At 31.3% G+C, this 12142-nt stretch overlaps 2 protein-coding genes across 2 annotated transcripts; both read left to right on the top strand.

The window, feature by feature from the left end:
• Positions 1–207: 207 nt before the first annotated feature.
• LOC146897520 (uncharacterized) lies at positions 208–963 on the top strand. The gene is made up of 2 exons (XM_085736432.1): positions 208–474; positions 619–963. The coding sequence occupies exons 1-2, from the start codon at positions 208–210 to the stop codon at positions 961–963; spliced, it is 612 nt and encodes a 203-aa protein (XP_085592558.1).
• Positions 964–4385: 3422 nt separating this feature from the next.
• On the top strand, positions 4386–7269 carry LOC146897519 (calcineurin B-like protein 7). The gene is made up of 8 exons (XM_085737526.1): positions 4386–4939; positions 5538–5620; positions 5760–5819; positions 5937–6045; positions 6221–6273; positions 6364–6444; positions 6540–6652; positions 6740–7269. Exons 1-8 carry the CDS (start codon positions 4789–4791, stop codon positions 6801–6803), a joined length of 714 nt encoding a protein of 237 aa, XP_085593652.1. The 5' UTR covers positions 4386–4788; the 3' UTR covers positions 6804–7269.
• Positions 7270–12142: the final 4873 nt, after the last annotated feature.

The following is a 12142-nucleotide window of genomic DNA, read 5'->3' as shown; positions in this document are numbered from 1 at the left end:
TCGGTTTGGTGGCGCACTTTGAACCAAATTCGATTCGGGGTGGGAGTGGTAGATAATAGGTGGCTGTCAGACAACATTATTAGGAGGGTGGGGGATGGTCGCTCAACATTGTTTTGGGTGGATCTGTGGTTGGATGATTGTCCGCTAGAAAGGTCCTATAGTAGGCTTTTTCATCTTGCGGACAATAAACTAGCTACGGTGTCGGAGATGTGTGAGTTAGGATGGGGTTTTGGAGGTGAGGCGTGGAAGTGGCAGAGGAGGTTATTTGCTTGGGAGGAGGGGCTTCTTATGGAGTGTGTGGAGCGTTTATCTGTTTGTGTTTTGCAGGTTGGAACGATTGACAGGTGGGTGTGGAAACTCCATGTGTCGCAATGTTACACAGTGAAATCAGCCTATGATTACTTAATAGCGATCGATACCAATCTTAATGAAGGGTTCGATAGCTTTTTGTGGCTTAAAGCAGTTCCGTTGAAGGTGAATATCTTTATATGGCGTCTCTTTTTAAATAGGCTTTCTACAAAGGATAATCTACTTAGGAGAGGAGTTATTGATGCTACTCAGCTTCCTTGTGTGGCCCTATGTGGGGAACCTGAAGACCGTCATCATTTGTTCTGCTAGTGTGATGTTTATGGGCGGCTTTGGTACTTGGTTACAAAGTGGTTCGGGTTCGAGGCGGTTCTTCATGGAGACATTCTTGTTCATGCTCATCAGTTTCGTGGTCTTGGAGGGTTTTCCAAAAACTCTAGGATTGCGTTTACCACTATTTGGACTTTAGTTCTCTTTGTTATTTGGAAAGATCGCAACAAAAGGATTTTCCACAACAAGTCGGATCCACTTGAGACTCTAGTTGAAAAGGTTAAACTCCAAACGTATTGGTGGTTGAAATCGTACTACATCCTGTTTGATTTTGACTACTCTGTATGGAGGCAGAATCCTCTTAGTTGCCTTAAAGCTATTGAGTAATTGTTAGCTTTATTTTCTTGTCTTCTGGCTGTTTGTGGCTTAACATTATTGTAACAGCTTCTTGGCAACTCTCTTAAGCACTCCTTGTGCTTGAGGAGTTGTCTATTGTTTTAATATATTTTTCTTAGCTTCTTCAAAAAAAAAAAATTAAAGCAGTCTCTGGTTGTGTGTTTCATTTATAGTTCATGATGTTTAAATAGTCCATCAATGTAACATTTTTTTATTGGGTTGATATAATGGTAAATAAGTACTTTTTTTTATTTACAAAAACAAAACGATATTCATTCAAATTGATATAATTTATCAGAATCAACATCGTTAAAAACGTAAAGGATGAATCTGGGAACAAACTCACAACACCCAAGTTAATAGCATACAACAGTAAAATGCATACAAACAATATGATAAAATCTAAATCACCAAAATACCCATGCTTCCGGATCTGCAATGTTAACGTCCAAATCATTAATTGAATTTGTGATTGACTGAAGTTGATCTTTCAATATGAATCAAACAAACACCACAACAAGACGCGAAATAAAACAGCGTCGTACAAGACGACGAACAACACAATGCTGCACTCAGACGATGAAATAACGAAAAAACACAAGAAAACACTTATATGTGTGGAAATCACTTATTTAGATTGAAAGAAAAGAGAAAAAAGATGCAGATGGTGATTCTAGGTCAAAAAATGACATAAAACCATTCATCCTCAATGAGTGAAAGAGAAAGAAAACTTAGAGAGAAGTTGAAGTTTCTTTCACTATAAAAACTAGGGTCGTCTATTATAATAATTGATATGACAATAAGTAAATATATTAGAACTACTCGTTTTGGCTAACATAATGCACAATTAATGACTATTTTAAAATTTCGATCAATTATATTATGACTACTAATTACACATTAAAAACAAAAATCATTATTTAATCGTTTATCTAATCTAACAATAATTTTTTAGAGGATCTAGTCTAACAAAACCTGTTTCCCTCAAAAGAAATTATTTATTTATATAGTTACTTTATAGATGTAGACGTGTGTTTGTGTAATCAACTTTCAATGGTAATGACCAAACAAACATTAAAGAAAAATAATACACTTTTACATTAGAGAAATGATATTTTGACAACCACTTTTTGATAACTTTTGGACAACTTTCTCTCTCATACTCACATGATGTTGTTATCCTCTCTCTTCCTTTTTCTCTCTCCATTGTTTTTGACCAATGAGAAGTGAGAAAAACAAGATTGTCAATAAAGTTGTCATCAAATGGATGTCAAAATATCATTACTCTTTACATTATTACATACCCCCTTTAGGTTTTTTTCATCATGACATCATTATTTATTGCATATCTCTATCACTAAGCTGTTCGTCACACTTGATAGTTGATACTATAAAAAGGGGAAGCACTTGGGTGACATAATGTCACCGTGACATTAAATCTGGGTCACACAACACACATTGCCACACAACATCTGGGCCACACAATACATACAACACATCTGGGCCACACAACACAACACCTTTGTGTGGCCCAGATTTAATGTCACGGTGACATTATGTCACCCAAGTATTTTCTTATAAAAAGGACATGTGAGTTGGACAAATAAGTCTCACATCATTAATAACAATTTGCATAACACATCATTTTTCAGGGTGGTTGTAGTTTGGTGTTTTTTGTTTTCTTTTTCTGGAGTACCTCTGGTACACAGTGCCCGGCTTCTGTTGGCCATCTCGTGTTCAGTTTTTGTTACTCTATCTTTGTACTATTTGGGAATTAATCCCTCCTTGTTTATATATATATTTATATATATATATATATATATATATATATATATATATATATATATATATGAGATTTGCTAGAACACACCCACTAGTTTTTATGTGGGAGTGTTTTAGCAAAGCTACACCTTAGGGTGTATTTAACCACTTTTTAGTTATTCACTTGCTAAAATACTCCTTCTAAAAAGTAAGTGGGTGTATCCTAGCAAACCCCTATAGGATTTGCTAGAACACACCCACTTGTTTTTGTTAGAAGGTGTGTTATAGCAACATACACCTTAAGGTGTATTATATATATATATATATATATATATATATTACTTTGCCATTAAAAAAAAGGTGGGACATACAATGATTTCATCCAATAAAAAAATGAGTGTCAGAGATAGTGTTCAAAAGATAGCGGCTAGCATTCGCTTAGATGTAAATCCACTTGGGTTGGCCTATGATATTGGCTTAGGACCTGGGAGTGTGCTCCTCCTCGAGGTCTCATGTTTGATTATCTCCAGTGTCAATTTGTCAATTTGAATGAGTTAATTTAACTTTTTTTAAAATAGATTAGATGTAGTAATTGAGATCGGGGAAGTAAAGTTTTGTAAAAAATATAAGTATTTAATGCATTTAAAAATTAAAATATTAATTTTTCTAAAGAATAATTTATATCCTTAAATCTTTAAAAAATTTATGTACAGTAAATCACTCTCAAACTAGTCTCAACTTTATTAAATTTCAAAGTAGTCTTTGTATTTGTCAAAAAATTCTCAATTAAATATCTCATCATGGGACGAAATCATGAAGAGAGTGACTAAACGAGTAACTTTTGCACTTTTTTCTTTTGTGGTTTTGTCACCTAGTAGCAAACAAACGACACCCACACGCATGCTCACCTAACACTTTACCGAAAGAAAAATGATATTTTGACAACCACTTTTTGACAACTTTTGGACAACTTTCTCTCTCATACTCACATGATGTTGTTATTCTCTCTCTTCCTTTTTCTCTCTCCATTGTTTTTGACCAATAAGAAGTGAGAAAAACAAGGTTGTCAACAAAGTTGTCATCAAATGAATGTCAAAATATCATTACTCTTACCGAAATTTCGGCATCACCTATTGCTTCATTCAAGTTGCTAATGAATAACACTGACTCTGTTTTTTTTAACAAAAATAGAGCATAGTTGATATTGTAGCGGATGACAGATGAATTTATAGTTGATAAATTTTATTATTATAAACAAAAATAAACAATTTAGATTCATTCATTAAATGATGTATATGATCTATAATAAAGATCATATATATCATTATTTAAATAAATTTAAAATATAAATTTTTACTTGTAACAGTGACCTCATGGTGTAATTGATGTACGGTAGATATATTATTTGCTAGAATAACTATTTAATCCTTTTTCTCTCAAAAAAAAAACTATTTAATCCTTTATCTAGTCTAACAATTTTTTTTTTTTGAGAGGATCTAGTCTAACACAACCTGTTTCCCTCAAAAGAATTTACTCTATTTATATATTTACTTTATAGATGTCGACGTGTGTTTGTGTAATCTTCCAATGGTAAAGACCAAACAAGCATTAAAGAAAAATAATACACTTTTACATTATTACATACCCCCTTTAGGTTTTTTCATCATGACATTATTTATTGCATATTTCTATCACTAAGCTGTTCATCACATTTGAGTTAGACAGATGAGTCTCACGCCATTAATAGCAATTTGCATAACACATACATAGTCAAAAACGTAATCTATTAGGAACCGTGAAGGCATATAAATTTCTCACATATATCATCTCATCCATTAATTTAATATATATGCATTTTACATTTACATATATAGACAAAACTCTTAAATATAAATATAAATTTTTATGTGTGTAGCTGTAAAATTGACTTTTCTTTCATTGGTTTCCAACACTTATTAAGCTTATGTCTTCAAATCTAAGTTATTTTTTGCAAGTATAATAATAATACTATACATTTGATATTTGCTCATCATTCACATAAAGTTTATGTAAAGAATGGGTTGCAGTAGCTCAAAAGTAGCAGAAAATATTATGGATGGATCCTCTGAAGTTGGCAAAGATAAGAATCTACCTTCAGAAGTAAAAGAAAATGAGCTTAATAATTCTTGTTCTGAAGATTTTTCTATCCTTGCTTCTGAAACACCATGTAAGTAAGAGAGCTTCCTTTTCAAGTTTTTTTTTTTTTTGCCTTGGAAAGTTAAATTGTCTTGATTAATTAATTAATCTTATAATCTGTAAAATTATAGGTAGATACGTGATTTAGATAATTTCATGGAGATAGCAAGAGCAATATACTACTTTGATTTAGTGGTCAAAATCCTCTTTTTTACACTTAATATATTAATTAGTTATTGCTTAAAAAAGGGGTTGCATAGTGCATACCATCTTAAGGGCTTTTTGGATTGACTTCTACACTTGTGAAACTATTTGAGAGAATTTATAGAAACAACCTATGACATGTCCGCGAGCGTTTTAAACTTATTTTCATAAGTTCTACAGGATAGCTTATGAAAACAGATTATGGCTTACATGAAAACAATTTTATTTTATTTTATCTTTTGTTATAGAAATAACTTATACATAAGCACTTATTTGATAATCACTTCTGCTACAATCGGTTAATAAGTTGTTTATCCAAACAGAACCTGAAATTGGTTCCTTTCCACTTGTGTGTTTTAATTTATGCAACCAATTGCATATGAATAGTGTACATTGTTTTGAAGATCTTTTTTTGTACCTAGCAGTTACTGTGAGAGAGGTGGAAATCTTGAAGGAGTTGTACAAAAAATTATGCACAGTTATTGTGAAAAATGGACTTATTCAAAAGGTAGTTTTTTAAATTCGACGTAGTTCAATGAAACTTGAATCTCTTGTTCGATTGGAGAATCAGTATTTTTGTACTTCTTTAGATGCATTTCTTGCAGATAGTTTATAATAATTGATTTGTGTATTGTGTATATTAACAGGAAGAGCTTCACTTTGCTCTTTTTAGAAACAGAAACAAACGCAACCTCTTTGTGGATAGGGTATGCATGTTGATCTAATTTTTGATGTTCTTACACATTCTTAATATGTACTATATGCACATGTTGATTATGAAAATAGCTTTTCAAGTATAATCGTTTGATCTTCTTTCCATGCAGATGTTTGATCTTTTCGATGTCAATCACAACGGCCATATAGAGTTTGGCGAATTTATCAGATCTTTAGGCATCTTTCATCCTAAAGCTCCTCAAGCAGACAAAATAAAATGTAAGAAATATAAGTCATTGTACATAAGCAATTTAGTCGTTTGTTTACCATTCCAGGATGTTGATCGTATATACAATCATAAAAATTAGAACACATCATATTCATTAGCATATTAAATTTCAAATTGATATTGTTAAGTATATGATTACTCACCATGTAAAATTATTCTTCGCAGATGCGTTTAGATTATATGACTTGAGGCATACAGGTTACATTGAGCGCGAAGAGGTAAATACTCCGGTAGTCTTTTCATAGGATAGATTGGTATAATTCTTGTGACAATTGTTTTAATGTTTTGGTTCTAATGAAAATTTACAGTTGAAGGATATGGTGTTGATGATTTTGGTTGAATCTGATTTGGTTCTATCTGATGATGTGGTTGAAACAATTGTGGACAAGGTTTGTTATCATATCAGACTCTAAATAAAATCATCACTTTATAAATTTTATATTGAAAGTTTCTTATATATATATATTTTGGGGGGTGTTAACAGACATTTCTAGAAACAGACACGAAAGGTGACGGAAAAATTGACTTAGAAGAATGGAGTGAATATGTTGGAAAGAATCCATCATTACTCAAGAACATGACTCTACCTTATCTAATGTAAGTTTTAAATTTGATTAAATGACACATCCATTCATTGCATTATGACACAGTTGTTTCTAAATCACTTTTTGATTCTAATTTCAGGGACATAACTCTAGCATTTCCCAGTTTTATGCTGAACGCAGAAACCGAAGAATCACAATCGTAGTTTGAGTATATATAATACTCAAATGCAATGCATATAGAATGGTCGGCGTGAGTTAGACCAACATTTGATAACCATATATCAATGCTTATTAGAAATTGGTCTATTTTGAAACAAAACTCGCGCAGACCATAGTACACTTTCTATGGGGAAGTTTGGCCGTTGTTGTTTCTGAATTTCTTATCCGAGGTGTTTATTGCAAGGTTTCCTTAGAGCAATTAGAAAAGCCTGCAATTCACAATTTTCACTAAGAAATAGTGAAAATGCATGGAGGGACACAATTTTGACCAGGCAGCAGATTTTGGATTCACTACCATCTCACATTCCTCAAATGTGTTATAATCACTTGTTAACATGATCTTTCTGTGATGTGGTTCAAGTACTTAACTGAATTCTGACCATTAAGGCGTCTAATATAATGTAATGATTTTCCGTGTATCAGCAGCAGATGAAGAATTTGTGAGACTTAGTTAACAGACTCTGGTTGTGAAACAAAATATAAAGACTGTTATATAGTTTTAACAGAATTTTAGTAACTATCAAATAAACTTACTTGAGTATGAAGAAATCAAGTTTTAGAGAGAATAATATCTTATGCTAAAGGGTAATTTGTGGTCAAAACTACATCCATGTTAGAAGATCACTCGACCATAATATTTGCAATTTTTCGAAAAGTTTTAATCGTTTATAAAGAAAGAAACAAGTCAATAAAAAATGCACAACTTTTAAAGGAATGACAATGAAAATTGCAATCACTAATATGACTAGATTCAAAATGAGCATTATGAAATGACTATAGATACCAAAAAGATACAAGAGAAAATCACCATATCTCCATCTTGATTATCATATATACAAAGATTAGTCACAAAGAACTTCACTTTCCTATAAAGAAATTCATTACAGCATGTGCGATGAAGACCAAAAGAAGCAAATCAATCTGAAGCAAAAAAAAAAAAAAAACGGTTGATAAACTGACCGATAGTGGATGAGCATATCGCTGAGAGCAAATAAGCTACTTGATAGTGAATAAGCTAGCGGATTGAATGTTTGGTATTTAGTAAATTTAGAAGTTGAAGTAGCTAATAAATATGAAATGACATAAAGATATATTTTTAATTAATATTTCATTTCTTTCAATCAAGATAATAATAATAAAATTGACAGAGGGCGTCAGCCCTCTTTTATTACCAAAAAAATAAATAATAAAATTGACAGAAAAAATATATGCAATAAGTGCAAACACTCTTTGAAGTAGCATATAAAAAGACGCCGCAAGTGTAACGCCCTCCTTTTTATTTAATTATTTTAAATGAGTTTTAGAATATATTTATATGATTAGTGTGATTTATAAGATTTATGTGATTGATATGATTTTAGAAAAATTTATGAGACGTTGTGAATTATTTTATTGTTTAATAAAATAAGATTCGAAAATAAAATAAATATTAAGTTGTGGGGTTATTTTGTGTAGAAATATATTTGTTATTTTGTGTAGAAATATATATGTTATTTAGTGTAGAAATATATTTGTTATTTTGTGTGGAAATATATATGTTATCTAGTGTAGAAATATATTTATTATTCAATGAAGAGTTATATTTGTTATTTGGTGTTAAAATATTATATACATATATATTTTGATGAAATATGCTATTATTTGTTATATGGTGTATTATTATATATTTAGTGGAAGACTATATTTAGTAGAGAAATATTATTTATTAGAATATGAGGATTATTAGGGTGAGTGGATTTGAGGGTTGGAATAGAAAGAAGAATAAGTTGTTGGGCCTAAATAGATTTGGGAAGAATATTTTAGTATTATAAATAGAGAAGCTTAGGTTGGAAAGAGTTTACCTTAAACCGCTTTTTGGAAAAGAGAAGAACAAGAAAGAAGAGAAGAGAAGAGAAAAGTCAAGAGAAGAGGAGAATATCTTAGGAAAGAAGAACGCTGCTGCTGATTCAGGAATTAATCTAAGGTGAGGGTGAGACTATCTTGCATTAATATTAAGTTGTTAAATCATTAGATTACATCTAACAAGTTGGGGAGAGTTTGTGAGAATTTGAGAATTAGGGTTTTGAGAGAGATTTGATGATTAGATGATGAAAACTTGTTGAATTGATGTAGAAATTATGTACAGACCTTAGATAATCCATAGGATGATTATTGGAAGTAGTTTTGAGGTTATAACCATGAGATTAGGTGAAACTTGAAGAAAATCTGCATTCTGCCCGAATTTTGATATTAAAACCTGTATTGATCGGTGGGGAATTGGTCTTAGGTGTAAACACGAAAGTGGTAGGTATGGATGTTAGCTTTCTAATGCCGTTGGTCTCACATCAATAGGATTTATAGAACTTGAGTTATGGTCAAATTACTGCACGTAGGTCACAGTGAATTTTTATGGACTTTCAGCACAACTTTTCCGAATTTAAAATAAAAACTGGTATTGATCGGTACAGAATTGGTCTTAGGCGTAAACATGAAAGTTTTAGATAATTTTGTTAGCTTTCTTGTGGCTTTGGTTTGACGTGAAAATGATGTTTGGTCTGTGAGTTATGATGAAAATACTACAGGGAGGTCTTAGCAAATTTGTACGGTGACAGCATTCTCTGTTTCATGTTTTTGCGTTTTGTTCATATGTTTCTGTTTTGAATTGATCTTTGTTGTAAACATGAAAGTTGTTGATATTTGTGATATCTTTCCAGTAGCTTTGGTTTGACATGAAAATATGTTGTGGATAATTTATTATGTTTTTACAAAGATACTTAGTGAATTATTGTCGATATTTAAATACGATGTTATATGAAGTTGTTTATGATTGATGAATATGATGTTTTAAGATGTTGTTTATTATCATTTGATATTGTTATATTATGATATGACATGAATTATTTATGTGATCCATATGTTGTCAAGATGCTTAGATATTAAGATGTTAAGACGTTATGATGATAAGAGTTGTTAAGTCGTCGAGTCGTTATGAAGTCATCAAGTTGTTAAGATGTTATGTTGTCAAGATGTCAAGATGTTAGGATGTCATAGATGTTCATGATGTTGTTTAAGTTGTCAAGTTGTAGGAAGATTGAGTCCATTGCATACTCATTAAAGTTGGGGGCTTGAGGCCCGGCAGCCTTGTGCTCATTAAAGTTGGGGGCTTGAGGCCCGGCAGCCTTGTGCTCATTAAAGTTGGGGGCTTTAGGCCCGGCAGCCTTTGTGCTCATTAAAGTTGGGGGCTTTAGGCCCGGCAGCCTTTGTGCTCAAACTACGTTGGGGGCTTTAAGCCCGGCAGCTTTATGCTCACATGTTGAAGAGCCTAATTACGCTCATTTATGTTGTTGATTGGTACCACATGCATTTGCATATCAAGAAGTTTTAAGATGATTTAAGATGTGAAATTGTCGAGTTGTCAAGTTGTTGAGTTGTCGAGTTGTTTAGATGTCAAGACGTCACGTTGGTAAGTTATTAATGAAGTGCTATGATGAATGAAGATGAATGATTATGATGTTTATGTTGATGATTGATTATGATGTTATATGATTTATGATAAGATGTTACGTGAATTATGATATGATGATATGTGATGTTTTATGAATATATTTATGACGATACATGATAACGTTGTGTTTGTACTTAGGATGCTATAAGTTGATGTTTATAATTATGTGGATATATGGGATTGATTACGAATTTGATTATGAAGTTATTTTCGGTAATGCTATGTTTTGATAATGATACTTATGTGAATTACATGTTGATGCTTATGATTGATATTGATGCTATGTGATGATTGTTGGTGACTATTATTTGATGTTATATAATGATGTTTAAGATTAGTAATTGATGATATATGAAGATGTTTATGATTAGTGTTATGATAGTTTATGACTAATGTAGGAAGATTAATGATACTAGTTAATGAAGTTTAAGTTGTTAGATATGATTAATGAATTATAAGATGTTTAAGTTGTTGAATGTACTTTATATGATTTATATGTTTAATATTATTGTTTGAGAAATCTCACCCCTCTGCTTGGAAATGTTGCTCTTCGTATGGGTAACTTGTAGGCAACCAGGATTAGTTGCGGTCGTGAGTGGACTCCTCACAAGTGTGTCTTAGGTGCTCTGATACGTAACGGGATAGGATTATGTCTTTACTTTCTGTTCCTTACGTATTACTTTATGAATCTTTCAAGAATTGATGTTGAACTAAGTTTTATGAAAATTTATATTGAGGCCCTTGTGCCAAAGATTATTTTTATTGTTGAACTAATTTCCGCTGCGAAGTTTTGAATTACTTATGTTAAATGATTTTGAAGAATAAATTGTTATTTATTCAGTTTATGAATTTTTAAGAAGTGTAGCATTCCGTTTAAAACTCTGATTTGTTTATGAAATTTTTACGTTGGGAAAACGGGGTGTTACAATTGGTATCAGAGCAGGTCGGTCCGTCCGGCCAAGTAGATGAGTCATTGTGTCGTGTCGTCATGTTTTCTAGTTAGTAGTTATGTTTTTTTTATGTGATCATGTTTAACTGACTAACTTGATGTGGTTTTTGTGTTTTGTTTGAAGAAGTAATGACTAAATTTATTTTCTATTGTGCTTGAATTTCGAGGACGAAATTCCTTTAAGTTGGGGAGAGTTGTAACGCCCTCCTTTTTATTTAATTATTTTAAATGAGTTTTAGAATATATTTATATGATTAGTGTGATTTATAAGATTTATGTGATTGATATGATTTTAGAAAAATTTATGAGACGTTGTGAATTATTTTATTGTTTAATAAAATAAGATTCGAAAATAAAATAAATATTAAGTTGTGGGGTTATTTTGTGTAGAAATATATTTGTTATTTTGTGTAGAAATATATATGTTATTTAGTGTAGAAATATATTTGTTATTTTGTGTGGAAATATATATGTTATCTAGTGTAGAAATATATTTATTATTCAATGAAGAGTTATATTTGTTATTTGGTGTTAAAATATTATATACATATATATTTTGATGAAATATGCTATTATTTGTTATATGGTGTATTATTATATATTTAGTGGAAGACTATATTTAGTAGAGAAATATTATTTATTAGAATATGAGGATTATTAGGGTGAGTGGATTTGAGGGTTGGAATAGAAAGAAGAATAAGTTGTTGGGCCTAAATAGATTTGGGAAGAATATTTTAGTATTATAAATAGAGAAGCTTAGGTTGGAAAGAGTTTACCTTAAACCGCTTTTTGGAAAAGAGAAAAACAAGAAAGAAGAGAAGAGAAGAGAAAAGTCAAGAGAAGAGGAGAATATCTTAAGAAAGAAGAACGCTGCTGCTGATTCAGGAATT

The sequence above is a fragment of the Medicago sativa genome, chromosome 8, assembly GCF_051527215.1.
Source record: "Medicago sativa cultivar Bolivia chromosome 8, Bolivia_mono, whole genome shotgun sequence".
Lineage (NCBI taxonomy): Eukaryota > Viridiplantae > Streptophyta > Magnoliopsida > Fabales > Fabaceae > Medicago > Medicago sativa.
Note: the sequence above shows the minus strand (reverse complement) of the source record. Positions and strands in the feature narration are given on the sequence as shown.